The sequence below is a fragment of the Mastigoproctus giganteus genome, chromosome 3, assembly GCF_048544385.1.
Source record: "Mastigoproctus giganteus isolate SK-2022 chromosome 3, ASM4854438v1, whole genome shotgun sequence".
Lineage (NCBI taxonomy): Eukaryota > Metazoa > Arthropoda > Arachnida > Uropygi > Thelyphonidae > Mastigoproctus > Mastigoproctus giganteus.
In genome coordinates this window covers 50,597,087-50,616,765 of record NC_143577.1, presented here as the reverse complement: position 1 = coordinate 50,616,765, position 19,679 = coordinate 50,597,087, and the positions used below count along the sequence as shown (strand labels likewise).

At 36.4% G+C, this 19,679-nt stretch overlaps 2 protein-coding genes across 2 annotated transcripts in view; both read right to left on the bottom strand.

Moving 5' to 3' along the window:
• Positions 1 to 18,086, bottom strand: part of rt (Protein O-mannosyltransferase rt) — a 207,466-nt gene extending 189,380 nt beyond the window's left edge. The window contains exon 1 of the mRNA XM_090369975.1: positions 17,749 to 18,086. Within this exon, the coding sequence (XP_090226101.1) occupies positions 17,749 to 18,042 (294 nt within the window). The 5' untranslated portion in view covers positions 18,043 to 18,086. The remainder of the gene's footprint in view (positions 1 to 17,748) is intronic.
• Positions 18,087 to 19,345: 1,259 nt separating this feature from the next.
• The window catches only part of LOC150087948 (uncharacterized), a 44,701-nt gene continuing 44,367 nt past the window's right edge, over positions 19,346 to 19,679 (bottom strand). The window contains exon 4 of the mRNA XM_090369974.1: positions 19,346 to 19,351. Within this exon, the coding sequence (XP_090226100.1) occupies positions 19,346 to 19,351 (6 nt within the window). The remainder of the gene's footprint in view (positions 19,352 to 19,679) is intronic.

Below are 19,679 nucleotides of genomic sequence, written 5' to 3'. Positions count from 1 at the left end.
GATTGAAAAGATCAGGAAAGCTGTATATGATCCGAAATACCTAAAAATTGAAACAGCAATGGATCACTTTAGGCTCTACCCCTGGCGAACTCTCAGTGAAATCAATATAGAGGAAGCTGCATTTTGGCTTCAGAAATGGTTTTCTTTCATTGCTAGAGTGGTCATGTCAAGAGTTTGCATCATCTGCCCACATTTGAAGCCGTGGTGGTCCAGCATCCTTATGCACCAGTTTAAAGAAAAACAACGGCTACATGCCCAATTCAAGAGATCACCCATAGAAAGATCATACTCAGCGTACTCAATAGTCAGATACAGTTTCCAGAAATCCAAGAAGCAGGCTATCAACTTGTTCAACTTGGAGAAGAGCATAGCGTTTGGCCAGCGATCCTGGTCGGCCAATCACATCCGGTCAGCAGAATCGTTAGACCTGGCCAAATGGTGCGATCATGTAACCCGGTTCATCAAAACAGATGGTGCAGCTGCGGACTCCCCCTGGAACAGTGCACACTACAACATAACTAATCTCACTAACGTAACGATTGGCGAAGAGGAGCTAATCAAAGCCATCAATGCCTTGTCCAATAAGAAATCAATGGGAAGTGACTCTATTCCCACCTTTTGCCTTAAAGTTGCCTCCTACTTCATCAGAATGAGCTGACAAAGTTGTTTAACAGAATTTTACAACAGAGATTCGTCCCAAACGCTTAGTCCCAAATTATAGTCATTCCAATTCCAAAGGTGCAGAATCCAACCTCTACTGCTGACTATAGGCCTATTTCAATCTCCTCCCTTTTCTCAAATGCCTGGAGAAGTGCTTGTTTAAAGTAGTTGCCAATCAGATCCTTTCCCAGAGACCTCAGCATACACATTACGCACTCTCACAAAGATCGCCGATAACATGCATACAGGCTCTGAATTCGAAAACCCTTGAAACCTGGGAGCAAGGTTATGTTATTCATGCTGTTTTTCTCGATCTGAAAGTGGCCTTTGACTCAGTGCAAGTTAAGCCACTTACGTGCCTCCTGGAGAACTACTACAGTTTCACGGGCAATGTCTCGAAGCTCCTCAGGAATCTGCTAACCAAGAGGTGCCTTACCTTCCAGCAAGGGAATAACCGCATCACAAAACAGGTGGAAGTCAGTATACCCCAAGGTGGATCGTTGTTGGCACTGCTTTTTTCAGCGATATTTATTCCACTAATGAATGAAATATCTGCGTTTATGGCCTACACTGACAACATTGTGTGTTACCTCTCAAGCCCGGCTAACACCTCACCAGAACAGCATTAGCATTAGCATTAGTAGAGGCATTTGATGCAAGAAAGCAAGCTTATGCAGCATCAGCCAAAAAAAAAAAAAAAAAACCCACTTCCACTTCACCCCTCTGTTCATTCAAAATACCTGTCCAGCTGAGCCTTAAACTTATTTAGGCTATCAACCTCCACCACAAGGGATGGAAGTCTGTTCCACCAACCAACCACCCGCTGGCTAAAGGCAAATTTCCGCACGTCTATCCTACATCTGTCTTTCCTCAATTTGAATTTATGCCCTCTCAGGTGATTTCTCTGAGCTAGAGGAAGAATCTCATCAGCATTGAGCATGCTTAAACCATTCAAGGCTTTATACACCTCTATCAGATCACCTCGCTGGTGCCTAGTCTCCAGACACTGTAATTTGCAAAACTTAAGCCTTTCTTCGTAAGAGCACCCCTTTGTTCCATTCATTAATCTTGTTGCCCTTCTCTGTACTCGTTCCAGCAGCTCTACATCCTTCTTGAAATGAGGTCTCCAGACCTGTATACAGTACTCTAGGTGTGGCCTGACCATCGCCTTATCCCTGCTGGAAAAATTCCTGTATATCATTGACAATACTCCATGAGCTACTCTTGCAGCCCGTCTGCACTGCTCAGACAGAGGCAGAGCAGTGCAGACGGGCTGCAAGGAATTAGGCAGAGGAAATATCGAATTCTGTCATCCTGAACAAATATCTTTCCTCTTTCTGTGAGTATGCTACCTATTTTGGGCTTAAAATAAACCCTGAAAAATCCAAATATATCATCTTCTCACCTAGAGCACAAGCAGACCTCAATTCAGCAGCCTCTCTGCAGCCCTCAATTGCGGGGCATGTTCTCGTCACCACTCTTCAGTAAAATTCCTAGGAGTGGTAATGGACGAAAACCTAACGTATAAGGAACAAATCCAGCAACTGCGTTCAAGAGCATTACGGGCTTTCTGGGGTATGAAACTTGATCTCTGTAGAGCACACAACAAGGAAACAGTCAGAAAATTTCTCCTCTACTGCTTTAGTTCTATCATCAGTTATGATATTGAAGTTTGGTCGGCTGCTCCTATGTCCAGTCTGAAGACGCTCTGGGGTCTGGAATTCTGGGTCCTAAAGTGGGCTCACCTACCCTATACAATGTCAAAATCACAGCTCTGCATAAATCTGAGATACACCCTGGCCCAGCACCTGGCATATGCAAGGAAGCTCGCAATGGTGCTTAATCTGTGCTCCGCTGCTCTCGACTTCGTTAATATCTGGGAAATCATAGGCTGGAAAATCCCTGGTAGAGCCCTCAGAAACCGTCCAGTGTTCTGTTCTAACCTGCAAAAGCTCTCGACCTTCAAGCGGCACTTTCCAAACAGCATCATCAGCGCACTGAACTCCGCAAACATTGATTTGGATGTGTGGTCCAGAGATTCTGCCTACAGAAGAGAAAAGTGCAAATCTATAGTGAAGTGCAGTTAGCATTGCTGCAATTGTCAGCAGAACTAGTCAACTCCCAGTGAAAGTCTCCAGACTGCCTCAAATGTGTTGCAGCTTGTATATAATACTATAAAATCTATATACTGTAATGCAATATAAGCTCTGTATAATCAATCTATTATAATAACTATAAAATCCATTTATTGCAATATTAGCTGTGTATATTGCACTGTCTATGTATTTTATGTATTTGCTGTGTATATTGCACTGTCTATGTATTTTATGTATTTGCTGTGTATATTGCACTATCTATGTATTTTATGTATTTGCTGTGTACTCACACAGTTTTTTTATGTACTGAATGTAATGTGTCCAGTTAATTTTAAAATTCCTCTGGTTGCCTGTAGCTGGAATCGTGTCCTACATTTCTATCAATAAAGAATTTTATTATTATTATGTTCTTGTACTCTCTTTATATTGTGGACTACTCTGACCTTATGTGTGGCCACCCCGGAGTACAGACAGAAATTTAAAATTTTTTTTTAATCATATGTTAGTATATAAAATGTGAACTTTTTTTTTTTTTTTTTTATCACCCACCTCTTTATACTCTTGGATTGCCAGCTATACAAAATCTTAGGAGTTTTGTAATAATTGAATCAAAATTCCTAATATTACATCCATGTTACGTGACTTCAAAAAAAATACTGACAATGATGTCACATGGTGGTAAAATATCTTACAAATTAACAGCAACTAAATTTGTATCTCAATATCAGAAATTACAGTTCTAAAATGTCACAAGAGAATTCAATAACAAGAAAAATCTGAATCACACATATCTGACAAATCAACAAAACTGTAAAGGGTAATGTTAACAGATTTGAACAATTTGATTAAATTGCTATCACAACTAGCAAACATAATATATATTTAATAACAGTAATAAATATGCTTAAATAACTTCCATAGTGTCCAGCTGAAATTACTAAAATATAAAAGCAAAGAATTTTGTATACCTGTGTATGACTCTGATCATGGGGTAATTTCACATGGCTGATAATGTATGTTCTGAGATCAAGCCATTACACTGTCACAGTGTGTGTGGCCCATTGTAAACTGTGGCACTAGTGATAGTGGCTGATAATGATTAGGAGACCGCACCTAAAGAAACACTGTGCTTCTTGAAAGAGTTCAAAGACTGGTAACTTGCCTAGTGAGATCGGCAAAAGGGCGTCCATATGAGGAAACACTTCGAATATGTGGGCTGCAGAGCTTGGAAACTAGGCACCTTAGAGGAGACTTGATTGAGGTGTTTAAGGCTCTGAGAGGCATAAGTAAAATGAATGAGGCTGAAATTTTCATGGACTACTCTGACCTTTAATATAACTTATTATTATAACTTATTCTAGAACTAGTGGCCATAATTTCAAGTTACAGGAGTGAGATGTGTAGACTGGATTGCAGGAAGTTTTATTTTAGCTGACGAGTTATAAATTACTGGAATAAGTTACCTACAGGGGTGACAGTAGTAGAGGCTGACAGTTTGGGGAAATTCAAAGGTCAGCTGGATAATTACCTATGGGAGGAGAGAAATGCATAGGTCCTTTTCTCTTATTAATTATTCTTTTTTTTTTTAATTTTCTTCTTCTTATTATTTTTTTATTTTTATTTCATTTTTTGGCTGGTGCAGCATAAGCCATAGGCTTCCTTGCACCATGTGGCCATTGCTAATACTAAATACTACATGTACATGTTCTGAGATCAAGCCATTACACTGTCACAGTGTGTGGCCCATTGTAAACTGTGGCACTAGTATACAGGCTGCTAAAAACAGCTCTCCTAAACATCTTATGAATATATTGAAGCATAAAATCAATTATGTTATATCATTTTTTTGTTTTTGTTATTTATACAGCACATTAGAATCTAATGCCATGTAGCACTGGGCATTAGCATTAGTAGAGGCATATGATGCAAGAAAGCAAGCTTATTCAGCATCAGCCAAAAAAAAAAAAAAAACAACCACTACTCCCATTTCACCCCTCAATTCGTTCGAAATACCTGTCCAGCTGAGCCTTAAAATTTGTTTAGGCTATCAACTTCAACAACAAGCGATGGAAGTCTATTCCACAAACCAACTGCCCGCTGGCTAAAGGCGAATTTCCGCACATCTATCCAACATCCGTCCTTCCTCAATTTGAATTTATGCCCTCTCAGGTGATTATTCTGAGCAAGAGGAAGAATCCCATCGGCATTGAGCATGCTCAAGCCATTCAAAGCCTTGTACACCTCTATCAGATCACCTCGGCGATGCCTAGTCTCCAGGCTCTGTAATTTGCAAAACTTAAGCCTTTCTTCGTAAGAGCAACCCTTTGTTCCATTCACTAATCTTGTTGCCCTTCTCTGTACTCGTTCCAGCAGCTCTACATCCTTCTTGAAATGAGGCCTCCAGACCTGTATACAGTACTCAAGGTGTGGCCTGACCAATGCCTTATACAAGGGAATAATCACATCCCTGTCCCTGCTAGAAAAATTCCTGTATATCATTGACAAGACACCATGGGCTACTCTTGCAGCTCGTCTGCACTGCTCAGAGAACTTCATATCTGCCTGCACAATTACCCCCAGGTCCTTTTCATTCTCTACCACTGTCAGCGTAGTACCACAGAGTTGATACGTTGATCTGGGGTTACTGTTTCCCATATGTAGTACTTTACATTTGTCAATGTTAAACTTCATTTGCCACCTCTCAGCCCATCTGCTCAACCTTTCCAGATCCTGTTGCAGCAGCATAGTATCAGTAGTGTCCTTAACAACCCTGCCAACCTTTGTATCGTCTACAAACTTGGACATTAAGCCTGATACACCATCATCAATATCATTTATAAATACAGAAAACAACAATGGACCCAACACTGAACCCTGAGGAACTCCACTAATAACATTAGTCCACATTGAGCAGTGTCCATTGATTACCACTCTCTGTCTTCTGCCACTCAACCATCCCTTTATCCATAGCAGCAATTTGCCTCGAATGCCACACTTCTCCAATTTGTGCAGCAGTCTTCCATGCGCAACAGTATCAAAAGCCTTTCTAAGATCCAAATATATAATATCAAAGTTATTCCCTGCATCCAGTTCTTTTGTGACTACATCATACTATCCAATCAAATTGGTCAGACAAGACCTGCCCTTAACAAACCCATGCTGTGTCTGAGCTATAACTGAATTCTTGTCCAGATGATCCTGCAGTGCTTCTTTAACCAGTGCCTCCATTAATTTTCCTGGAACCGAAGTTAAACTAACAGGTCTATAATTACTTGTGTCAGCCTTTGATCCTTCTTTGTGAATTGGGGTTACATTTGCACATCTCCAGTCCATGGGTACCTCCCCTGAGTCCAAAGAAGCTCTCATAATTATGGCTAGGGGTTTGCTTACTTCCTTTGCTGCCTCCTTTAATATAACTGGATAGATCCCATCCACCCCGGGTGTCTTTTTTTTATGTTTATCCTCAACAATTTCTCCTCCACTTTCCTCTCAGTTATTAGAAAATCATCTAGCTCACTGCCAATGTTTACTTCACCTACGACATTCCCCTTCCTGAATAACTCCTCATGTGTGAATGTAGATGCAAAATACTCGTTTAGATTGTTAGCCACCTGAGCTGGATCCTCAACTGTTGAACCATCAACATCCAGTGGACCAATCTGATTCATCCCTTTCCTTCTTGAGTTTAAATAGGTAAAGAACTCTTTTCTGTTTTTCTTTGCATCCTTTGCCAAGGATTTCTCATAATCTGCCTTTGCCTGCCTAATCTCCTTTGTGACTTGGTTACAGATCAACTTATATCTATCATAGGCTTCCACGTCACCCATTAATTTGTATGTATCCCATGCATTTTTCTTCTCTGCCATATGTCTCATTAGTTCATCTGACAACCATTTAGGCCTGAACCTTGAACAATATTTCTTGGTTGGTATGTAAAGCCTGGTAGCTTCCAAGATTAGTTCCTTGAATGCTTCCCATTTTGAATTTGCTGTTGGTAACATCATCAGTTGGTCCCACTGTATAGAATTTAAATACTGTCTCAGACCATCATAGTTGCCTTTACGAAAGCAAAAACCCTTCCCTTTACCTCTGATGGTAGTTACCTCCTTGAGTAAATCCCACTTCAGCACACTGTGATCACTGCCACCCAGTGGTTCATTTATCTGCAGATTCCTAATGCATGAAGAATCACTACTGATAATCAGATCAAGAGTATTGCTCCCTCTTGTTGCCTCATGAACATGCTGGTGTAGAAAACAATCATCCAATAAATCCACAAAATATTATAGTTATAGTAATAGTATTCACCATATAATGCAAGGAAGCCATAAGCTTTTGCTGCATTGGCAAAAAAAAAATAAAAAAAGATAGATAAGTAAATACAAATTATATGCTTCCCTCCTCACACAGGTAACTGTGTGAGGAGGGAAGCATATAATTTGCTTCCCTCCAATTGACCTTTGAATTTATTCAAACTGTCAGCCTCAACTATCTGCAAGGGCAACTTGTTCCAGCAATCAGTGACTCACTGGCTAAAAGAAAGCTTCCTACAAACTAATCTAAACCTCAACTCCTGTAATTGGAATTTATGGCCCCTAATTCTGGAATTTTTTTTATAACAGTGAAAATTCCACCTTCATTCATTTTACTAATCCCTCTCAGAGACTTATAAACCTCAATCAGATCACCCCTGAGATGCCTAGTTGCCAAGCTCTGTAGCCCACATAAAAGGAGTCTCCTTGTACAGTCATCCTTTTGCCGATCTCACCATGCGAGTTGCCCATCTTTGGACCTTTTCAAGAAGCTCAATGTCTTTTTTCATATGAGGTCTCCATAAATGAACACAGTATTCCAAATATGGTCTTACAATTGTCTTATACAGTGGGATTATGACCTCGCTATCTCTACAGGATAACGTTCCATAAATCATCAATAAGACACCATGGACTTTCCTGGCTGCCTGTTTATACTGTTCAGAAAACTTCATATCTGCCCATATCATAACTCCCAGATCCCTTTCCTCCATCCCTGTTTTTAATTCAAACCCACCAAGTGTATAATTTATTTGGAGGTTGCTATTCCTCAAGTGTAAGACCTTGCAATTAGTTGCATTAAAACATAGCTGCCACTTCTCTGACCATCTTTAAAGTCCATTCAAGTCATCCTGAAGGAGCACTGCTTGGTTCTGATCATTAACAACTCTATGAATCTTTACGTTGCCTACAAATTTTGACGTCAAAATTTGATGTGTCGCCTTCTATCCCTTCGCCAATGTCATTTATAAAAATGAAAAACAACAGCAGTCAAAGAACTGATTCTGATGTTACACCAATCTGAAGATATCCATTAATCCCAACCCTCTGCCTTCTGCTCTGCAGTCACCTGGCAATCCACCTTGGAATCTTTTCAAGTAATCCCAACTGGTTCAAGTTTATACAGTAGCCTCTCATGAGGGACTGAATCAAATGCTCTACTAAAATCCAAATAAACTATGTTGAAACTGTTCCCTAAATCCAGCTCATGAATAACTTAGACTACTAAGTTAGTTAAGCATGATTTTCCCTTAGCATGTTGTGTGTCCTTCAGAATGCCATCTATCTAAATGTCCCTGGATTTCACTCTTAATCATTATCTCTAAGATTTTTCCTACCACTGTAGTCAGACTAACATTTTCCAGACTAGTTACCAACTTTACTCTTAGAACTGCCTTTATGTACTGGCAATATGTTGGCACTTCTCCAATCCAAAGATGCCGTCATAATTAACCTCAATGGTTCGATACGCTCCCTGGCAGTCTCTCTCTTACTTACCTTTGTTAGTATAACTGTGTGTTCACAGAACAGTTTGCATGTTATGTGAGCTGAAAACCTCAACCTAACTAATGGGTAAAAATCTTACTTCCTGCTCCTAAGATTGGTTAACTACAGCCCCAACTGAAGAGGCTTTAAAAATTCCTCTACTCTTCAATAGGATTCACACTTATACCTCTCCAAACACGTGACAAAACCACTATACTGCCACAAAGGACCCATTATGTGTTATAATGAGAACAAAAAACAACTTCAGGAAAGTCTTTCATTGTTATAAATGATTCTGGAACTAGGAGCCCTAAATTCAAATTATGAAGAAAGAGATTTTCACTGGATTATAGGAAACTTTTTTTGCCAAAAAGTTGTTAATTACTGGAATAAGTTACCTCCCTGAATAGTTGAAACTGTCAGCTTGGAAAAATTCAAAGTCAACTGATTAGCTTACCTATGTGAGGATGGAAACACAAAGGTTGTTCATTTTATTTATTATAAATGATTACAGAGCTAGGAGCCATAAATCTGAATTATGAGGAAAGAGATTTAGACTAGATTATAGAAAGTTTAATTTTTTTGCTAAAAAGTTGCTAATTACTGGTGTAAGTTACCTCCATGGATAGTTAAAGCTGTCAGCTTGGGAAAATTCATAGGTCGACTCAATAGTTTACATACATGAGGATGGAAACACAAAGGTTGTTCATTTTATTTTTTATATAATTATTATTAATTTTTTTTATTATTTATACATTTGTATTTATTTATTTTTTGACTGGCTTTTTGTGACAGCCACATGGTGCAGCAAAAAAACCTGTGGTTTCCTTGATCATATGGCTAATACTAATACTAGAAGTTTTAAAAATATATATCAAGTGCAAGGGAAGAAAACAATAATTTTTGTAGTGTACAGGGGGTCCCCGGTATCCGAGTATTCATTAAAACCAAGTCCCCCACAGTTACAGGGTTACGAGATTACAATATGAAGAATGCAATGAAAATAACGTGGGCAATTTTTGGAAAAGTTTTAATATTCTACACAGTATAAAAATAATTGCAAAAGCTTGGAAAGAAATTTTGTGTAGATTAATGAATAGTTCATGGAAAAAGTTATACCCTGATTCCTTTCGTGAATATGAAGCATGCAATTGACCGGGTTACAAAATGAAATTGTTGGTTGGTTGTTGGGTTTTAGGAGCATCGGCAACTAGGGCCATGTTGCTCCGTGCATATTGTCTACAAATTGCATGTGCTCTGAGGGCGATTTTCTGTCCAGCAAGGATGAAAAAGCAGAGTTTACGGGAGGAAAAAACCATACTACCTTCACCTGAGATCAACTAACTCAGCCACATTGTGAAAAGGACCCGTAAAAATTCCTCCTGTAATCAATGGGATTCGAACTCGGGTCTTTTTTTCCCTCCACCCGGTGTGGGGAGGACAGCGATTCTGTCCACTCTGCTACCCACGAGGGCAAATGAAATTGTCTTGCAAAAGAAGTGGGATTCCACAAAGTTAATGATTGGGATATTGCACAATTGCTTGAATCAAGCATAAAACCACTTACAAATGAAGAGCTAGCAGAACGGCTTCCGTAGCCGAGTGGGCAGGAGCGGGAGTGCAGTAGCACACGCTCTTTGAGTAGACCGGGGTTCAAGCCCCTGACTGCTGAATACGGTCGATCTGCCAACCCGCACTGGACCAGCGTGGCAGATTATGGTCCATTTCCCTTAACATGAATTGTTGAGGAGGCTTCCATCCTGCAGTGGGTTGATAATGGCTGCACTTTACTTTTTTTTTTTTTTTACCCACAGAAGAAGAGTAAGTCAAAAATGATAACCACCACAGGCTAAAGATTTGAAAATTAAAGAATTAAAGGAACCCCTTGAGAAAATTGACCAAGCACTGGAATATTTTTGTGAGAACAATCCTCTTCATGATCGTGCAGCAAAAGTTAAGCACGAAGTTAAAGACACAACTGAATGCTAAGACAATTTTATCTGAAAAAAATACGGCAAAAAAAAAAAAGTGCAAGTTCAATAAACTTTTTTTTTTTACTTAACCTTACATTGTTCAACATAGTATTAAAAAAAATGTCTCATAAAATAATTGTCTCATTTTTCAGTTCCTCCATTTTTTTTTACTATGTACAAATACATAATACACATTACGAAAACTGGTCCCCATTTAAAGTGAAATTTTCTGGAACCAATTATCCTCAATAACGAGGACCCCCTGTATTTTATCTTCTAATCTATTAAAATAATGTTCAAAATACTTAAAACACTGTAATCAAATCTTGGAAGGCAATTACAAAACTTCTAAAAATCATCAGCTGTTCAAACTAAAATAATTAAGTTTAGTAAATCTTGCTTTCACAAACTGACTCAACTTCCAATAGACAGATGTCCAGTTTCTGGAGTGTGCCTTTCATATAGATATTTCCATGGGCAATGTTCTAATAAACTAGAATTTTAAAGGAAAACAGTAATTATACTGTTTTCCCTTAAATAAGTTCAAACAGCAGCTGCTCAGTTGTAAATCACAGTTGCTCAGGAGCAACTAACTAGTATCCATTTCATTTCAACTCCAAATCTGTTCCTTGGAACAACTTGCATGTGTATTTTCTGAAAATTGCAACCTAGAAAATGAAGTTTGATGTTAAATTTTTGTTTTAACTTCTCAGTCCATTGTCTTCAATGATATTTCATTTAAGATTAGCATAAAAAAAAAAAAAAAAAAAAAAAGGAAAAAAGCTTACCTCAAATTATATTTTAAAATAATTTTATTTAGTTCTAAGACTAGAACTAAAGTAATTTTATTAATTCTAGTCTCTATTTTTAAAATACTTAAACTCAGTCTGATTAACTTCTATATTTTTTTGCACAGAAAACTTCCTAAATATATATTATACATGTAACACTCAAATACAATCAAACACTTCCTGATATTCACTATTTCTATCACATAAAAATCTTATATTGATTACTGAAGAAGTCTAGAATTCAAGAGAATTAAATTCCTGATTAATACACTAACATCATATAGGAGTGCTTTAAAAACACATACATGTCTCATAAAGCTGTTCTCACAGGAATTAAATATATATCTTTAATAAAATTTTAAGAAATATCAGATAACAACTAAAACAAATATTCAAAGTTATATTATACTGTTAAATAAATTTCATGAAATAACACAGCTGTTTGTAATTAAAATTAGCAATTAGCTATTTGTTAACTAATGATATAACAGGTTATATTTTCCTGTTACGTTTTCCTATGAGATGGACTTATAGGACATCCTGTATAACAAATAGCAAAACCTGTCACATAACCCACTTAGAGTAGAACTACTGGTTTGTTCTGTTTGTTTTCCTCTTTCTACTTTAAATATAACACCTGAATGATTGAAAATGAAGATATCAGTTGATTAACAAACTTTCAAAAAAAAAAAAAAAACAACTTTAAGAATTGTTAACACCTCTTAGAATACTGATAAAGTGTGGTTTAAATTTAACAAGTGTGATTGAAGATTTAAATTTAATAAAAAAAAATAAATAAATAAAAGAACACTTTATTACATTTATTTTGAATTGTAACATCAAAATATAAGAGCTCTAAAATATTCTATGAGTGATAAGCTTTAAACAATTATTTAATACAGAAGCTTCTGCTTAACCACAATATATGCAACAAATGAGTGTTGGTATTTTAGGAAACCAATGTCTGAACAAAAAGGCAACCAATGTCTGAACAAAAAGCCTAACATTAAGTAGGCCAAGTTTTAAGTCAAAACCATAAAGAAAATAAATACCTGATTAATTCTTTTACAGAGAAATGTTGGAAAATATTAAAGGACATTAGGAGCATTACCTAATTACACAGTTCTGGAAATATTAGGAGCATTTGGTAATTACACAGTTCTGTAGCAATGTTTAATGAAACTTGTAATGTTTTGATGGCCCACAGTGTTGTGGATCTTTAAAATAGCAACAGAGGAGGATAAAAATAAAAACAATAACGCAAATTTTGAGAAAAAGTTGATGATAACCCTAAAAAATTCGGAAAGTCCAAAAATATAATGACAATTCTGGCACACAACCTTCAAAAAGGTATTTCTTTTTAAAAATAAAAATACAAAAGACACTTTTGAAGGCATATTACTTTCAAGTTTCTTTTAAATTAATTATGCATAAGACATTGAATACATTTTTTGCTTGTACTTTATATGTTATATTGAGCAGTTGACTAAACAGCTAGGTCACAGACCTTCCCCAACCACCAAATGTTTTTACTCAAGGCAGAGTAGAAATCACCTGAGACAAAATTAAGCTAAGACAACTGCATTAAAATGCATGTTCATGGTTGAAATGGAGCAATTTTTCATGAATATTTTTTGATAATACAAGGGTTATTCAAAAAGTTTGCATTTTCAAATATCAAGAAATTAAAATATTGGCATTACACTATATGTGCAGTTAATATAAATCTTTAGGGAATAGTGTACTACTGTAAAATAATGAACTACTGTATAAGCTATCATCAGAAATATAATTTGAACTGATTCAGCATCCATCCACCTTATTAATCAGATATGATTACCAATGACTTCTACTGATTCCTGCAACTGAAGAAACAGTGGGGCAGTAGCAGGCATATTTATGTGCCATAAGGTTCAATTTCTGTAGAAACTCCCTAGTTCACTTATTTATTTTCATTTAATTAATCACAGATCATGCTACCAATCTCAGAAATTCTGTTGACAAATTTCTTTTTAACTTCATACTGATAAGAACTAATGCAATTTAAGTTTCTGGATAGTGACAATGTATAATTAATAGGTGTACTGACTTTTCAATCAGGCTTATCAATACCTATTTTAAAATGTTCATAATCTTTTTTACAGAATTAACAAAGTAATATGGTATTTAATAAGGTGTTATGCCAATTACTTCAAATACTATGCATGTGCTCTCACATCTTAAACACACTTCTTTAATCAAACTGGAATAGAAACTTCTTAGAATGTTTTGAAGAGCGATGGTTATTCTTTATTCCAGTTTATTCACAGGCCTTGGTATTATACAATGCACTTCTTCCTTTAGTCCTTCAATTCATTCATAGATATGGGGGGGCATCATGCATGTCACACCTTCCAATCCACTTATCAAGAAAATGTTGATACAGCCATTCTTCCACACAACTGTAGAGGAAAAAGGGGGGGGGGAGTTAAAAATGAAGAGATTTGATGTTATTGATATGAGAGATGACTAGCAATGACACCATGTGTGGTTGTGCAGATCAAAGGGGATGCCATTTGAAGTTTAATAGCTTACATATTTTAAAAATTAAAAAGATTATTCTTCGTTCGGTTTGAACTTTACTATAAATATTATCATGAAAAATTTGGTTTCAGCCTTAAATTATAAGGAAACAGAATGAAACGTTCAGGTACAAGACATTTTTTGTTGTTGTTATAAAGTGTTAGGACATAGTTGTATTTTTTTGCTTTTTTTGTAAATTAAAAAATTTATTTGTTATATGTTCATTGATGATTATGAAATCTATTAAATTTAACTATTTGCAATTATTTCTTTTATTTATTTTTTTTTTTATTTATTTTTTTTTTTTTGGGGAGGAGGAGGAGCTGATACAACTTTACCCAAAGGCACCTCTCGTAGGCACGCAGCGTTCCTGATGACTGGCATACTCTGTCTGCAAAATTTCGAAGTAATTTGCAGTGAATCAAAAGACGATAAAAATCAAACAACTTTTTTTCATAAGTCCAGTCTCCTGAAATGGAATGAGTGAGCTCATGTTCCACTTCAACACAGTTGAAACTAAATGGACTAAAACTATTAATACTTTGTAAGAAAATATCAATTTCCCAAACTAGGCATATCCAGTTTGAGAACCTTAAATCACAATTTTAAACAAGAAATTTAGAAACAGCAGAATATTACCAATAAAAAAAATGCTACCTGAGTTGCTTTGCCAGTTCAACTATGAGGTATGCCAAACCCCCCTGTTACTGGTGTTAAGATATTGATGTATGCTTCACAGCAGATTCACACATGGTAAAAATTTAAGCAGTTACTCAACCAGAGAGCAATTATTAGCGGACTAAATGTTTAGATTGGACTGCAGGAAGTTTTATTTTAGCCAGCGAGTTATAAATTACTGGAATAAGTTGCCTTCATGGGTGGTAGAGGCCGACAGTTTAGAGAAATTCAAAGGTCATCTTGATAGTACTTTCGGGTAAGGGAAGCACATAGGATGATAGGTTTAATTTCCTTTTTTTTTATTAATTATTATTATTTTTTTTTTGGCTGGTGCAGCATAAGCCATAGGCTTTCTTGCACCACGTGGCCATTACTAATACTAAATGGCTAAGGTGGAGTTTAATACTCCAAAGTTATTGAATGGTTTGAAGTGTTTTTAGCAGCATACATTTGGAGGAATAGGTAGAGGTTACCTTTTCGTAGCTGAGTGGTCAAGAGCAGGAGTGCAGTAGCACACGCTCTTTGAGTAGACCTGGGTTCAAGCCCCTGACTGCTGAATACGGTTGATCTGCCAACCCGCACTGGACCAGCGTGGCAGATTATGGTCCATTTCCCTCAGCATGAATTGGCGAGGAGTATTCCATCCTGCAGTGGGTTGATAATGGCTGCACTTTACCTTTACGTTTGTTTAATTTTCTAAGAGCAGATATTAATATTTATTCTTGTATGTATGTATGTGTGTGTGCACGTGTGTTTTTCTGGAGTTTCGTAACCTTCTAGTATATGCCACACAATATGATATTATGTTGTGTTAATCAATAAACAGTGATTTGGTATGCCAGTACATGTTGCTTTTGTGCTGATGCAAAAGCATAATCTACAGACTAGATGATAGGCTGAATAGATATGAGTTGGAAACAGTGCTTCTTCACTATAACCAAAAGCTAACAGCCATTATCATAAAACTCCCTCATCAAATATTTCAGGTTTAGTGCAGGTTTAATGTATCTGTGCACCTGAAAGTTACCAATAAGCCACAAAAATCAATGTTGAATCTTGTATTGGCAAATCCAGAATCTTTGTTGGGGGAATATAAGGATGGTGATATATTGCTTTGAGGGAGGAATATAACAATAATGATAATATAAGCCTTTATTATATATACAACTTGAATAGTTACGATACAACTTAATATCATAAAACACAGCAATGTTTGTTCCAATTTACTCAGGCTCTGGGGGATGAAATGAATGCCTCTTCCACAATCTACTACTGAAATCTTGAGCCTTCACAGCTAGCACAATGTCTATGAACATTTTCCATATCATGTGCAAAATGCCCGAGTTATTCCCATTAACGGAAATTTTTTGAACTTCCTTTCTTGCATCACAGCTAAATTAGTCAGTCTCAGGATGAAGTTGCATGATGTTTTCCATCCAGGAAATTTGTGCTTTTCATCCCACAGAATAAACAATTTGCAGACATGATAAATTATACAACACACAATATATAAATAAAGGACTACTCATGTCTAGCCTTTTACAGGATTCTATATTGTCACAGAATATCAGGGCACTGTTGAACTAACATTCAGGAGTCATCCTAAATAAGCTACAATACATGTCCACCTGTCTGTGTCCATGTGACATACCAATTCCTCATGGCCTAGAAAGTTTTAGTGCATATTCTAAATAATAAGTAAGAAAGATTTAGATTTTTCTCACCTAAGTTAGGATTTTTTTTTTATCTAAATAGTGTGAGATATTACAAATTAATGCAGGGTCATTGAAAAAGGTGTCCATGATTTTCCTTTTAATTATCTTTGGAATATTTGATCGATTGCTGTGATCGTAGCAGCAAACAGTGTGGTAACTCACTAAATTTTACTTTATACCTCAACAATGACCTTGACTGTGTGCAGAATGACTCCTATGTCATTCGCACCGCCTCAGTCAGTATCAGTAAGATGGCCACTGCCAGTTTCCTTAAACTTATTAAACCAATATATTATAGTCTTGTCTGTTGGCACATCTTGTCTGTAAGTACATCGGTATTGACATTGCACTGTTATGACAGATTTAAATTCTGCATACTACAACACACACTGTGCTTTCTGTTGCGCGGTCACCATCTTACTGACACTGGCTGAGGCGGTGCACTTCAGAGTCATTCTGTGCACACTCAAGGTACAGCCAAGTTCACTGTTGAGGTGTCAAATAAAACTTATTGAGTTACCACACTGTTTGCTGCTAAGATCACGGCAATCAATCAAATATTTCCGAAGATAATTAAAAGGGAAATCACAGGGACATCCTTTTCAATGCCACTGTATATTAAGTTCATAAGACTAAATAGAAATAAAAAAAAAGGTTAACGAAAAAATATGAACTAATAAAAAAAATCAGCTTCCAGTGTTTGTGTAAGTTTTCCATATATAGTTAAATATTAAACTCGCATTTATTATTTATCGCTTGCATTTATTATTATTTTTTTTTTTCCTTTTATGGGATTTTTTATGCCCTGTGATGGTACCAAGTGCATGGGGTGGTTGGTTGAAAAAAATTGATCTGTGTTTTCAGAAAAGTCATAATTTTTATTTAAATGGGAAAAAAACTGATTTTTTTTTAAATTTGCAGGCCGAGCCTAGTTATTTCGACGACTCAGGCGAAATATGAATATGACTGTCCCTCATACAAACTATGTACATATATATTATTTATAATTAAACATTTTCGGATTATATCGCAAAAGTAGTGACCTGAGTCGGTCGCTAACCTATCGGCCAAACCTGAGTAAATGTTACAGTAATATTTAAGGAAAAAAAGGAAAGGCAAAAAAGATACTTTCTACCGGGAATTCTGCTTCATTCCCCAAGGGCCTCGAAAAGAAACTTCAAGCAAGTAAAACAATAATGCCTCAATCTTTATCACACGTACAAGCAATAGCATTGAAAATACGTTACTGTTAACAACATTCATTTACATCTAAAGCTAAAAATTAGTTTAACTGAATTCAGGGTACAGAGTGCTAGGCAGAAATACGTTCAGTCTACAAAAAAAGTAATGATTCTCTTTATTGATTTATTATTATTATTATTTTGTTTGTTTTTTTTTTTTTTCAGTGTATATAGCATCGTTTTAAGAATGGGAAAACAAATTAGAAAACTATACAGAAAATGAAAAAATCTTACAACATCTCCAATTATCATCGGCTGTTTCAGTCCATTAAGTCGTTTTTCTTGCCGCATCTTATCTCTTTCAGTGGGATGAGAATCAGGTAAGGAATCGGTATCTTCAGATACCTCACTTGTGACAGCTGCATCCTTTTCTGACACGTCGCCATCCACCTGTAAGCCATGAGTATTTGTAATGCTGTCACCAGACCCTAAGGCAGGATTCCAACGATTTGGTCCAGTAATCTCTTTAGATGAAATATCTACCTTATTTTTCCTCAAGCCCTTCACGTTCTTTTCCCTACCATCCATTTTTTTGGGAAGGTTATATGGCAAATTCCTCACGTGTACAACATCTCAACTTAACATATTTTACACCTAGTCAGAAAATCCGGTTCTGTGAAAATATACACACACACACCACTGTCGTGAGGTAACACTGCCATCTAGGGATTAATTAATTCATTATTTGAAGTTTTATTCGTTTCAATTACTTCATATATTTCTCTCTCCCTGCTCATTCAAGAGAATTTAAAAAAATAAAAGAAAAAGAAAAAAGTAGCATTATTCTAATAATGCTACTTTCTTTTCTGTTTTTTTTTTTAACAAACTCAAATGAAGGCTACGGAATTCTGACTGCCCACCAGGTAACCTGTTAGGCCTCCCTAGATATAGATTATTACTTGAACACACCGTATCAAGGATGTCATTTTCCCCATTTTGCATGTTGTAAGACCTGAAATTGACGATTTCACCTGAGATCGGCTAACTACAGTGCCAGTATTAGAATTCTTTAAGCATTCTTCTATTCTCCGACGGAATTCGAACCCAGACATGTTCAAACAAGAGAAACTTGCCACGTTGGCCTAGAACAGTCGTACCTAGGGTTGGGTTCAGCAAGTAGGGAACTGTCCCAGGCATATCCAAACCAGGAGCAAAAATCAGATTTTCTAATATCTGGATTCCTCGAGAGAGAAGTGGTTTTGTGGTTGGTGTTGAAGCTATTCATGCACTGCTGCCTTCACCTCTTCATCTGTTGAAAATGACATCCTTTTATTGGGCGTCTTAGCAGTCAGAAAATATGATAATCACACAGAGATAAACCTGGCTAATATGAATATTATGGTATGGTAACACTTCACTGTTCTCCTCTATTCGATTCATTATAGGACCAAGGTGTGAGGACGGGCATTATCATGCTGCAGGAACACACCTAGAGACATTGAAACAAACCAGGGCTTGTTTCAACGTCTCTTTCGACTGTTAGCTTTAAATGGTTGAGGAGGATATCAAAGTGTTGTTGTATATTGCTGTTCTTTTTCTCTCCATATATATTCCTGAATCACTCCTTTATGATTCCAAAACACAGTAACACTTCAGTGGCTGAGACTGTATGACGCCATTAAGAACTTGCATGCACATTTGCTCTCTGCCCTATAATAGTACACTCAGGATTCGTCTTTGTTAATATTGTTAATATGCATTTTAAGAAATCTTGCTTACACTCATGCCATTCAAGAAACGCATAACCAGAGCCAGTCATAGGGTTTGCGGGGCCGAAAAAAATAAACTTATTTACTCATTAAAGATACGTGTTTTTTTTTTTTTTTTTTTTTCAAATCTAAAAATAAAATCACAGAAAGTTTTAAAGCAAAAGTAACAAAAACAATTTCTATACTTCTAAACAAAAACAATATTAATATAAACAAAAAATAAACTATATATTTGATTACAAAGTAATTCTACGTGCTTTTTTCGCTGCAAAATCATCTATAATTTGTAAAAAATCTATCCCATTGCAAATGTTTCTTTCAATTGCAACTAGCGATAGCCCAACTAGTCTCTGTTGCGATATACTCGAGCGTAAATAATTTTTTACGTTTAAATTTCGCAAAAATTACGCTCTGCGGAAGTAACAGTTAATGGAAGGGTAAGTAGAATTCTTAGAG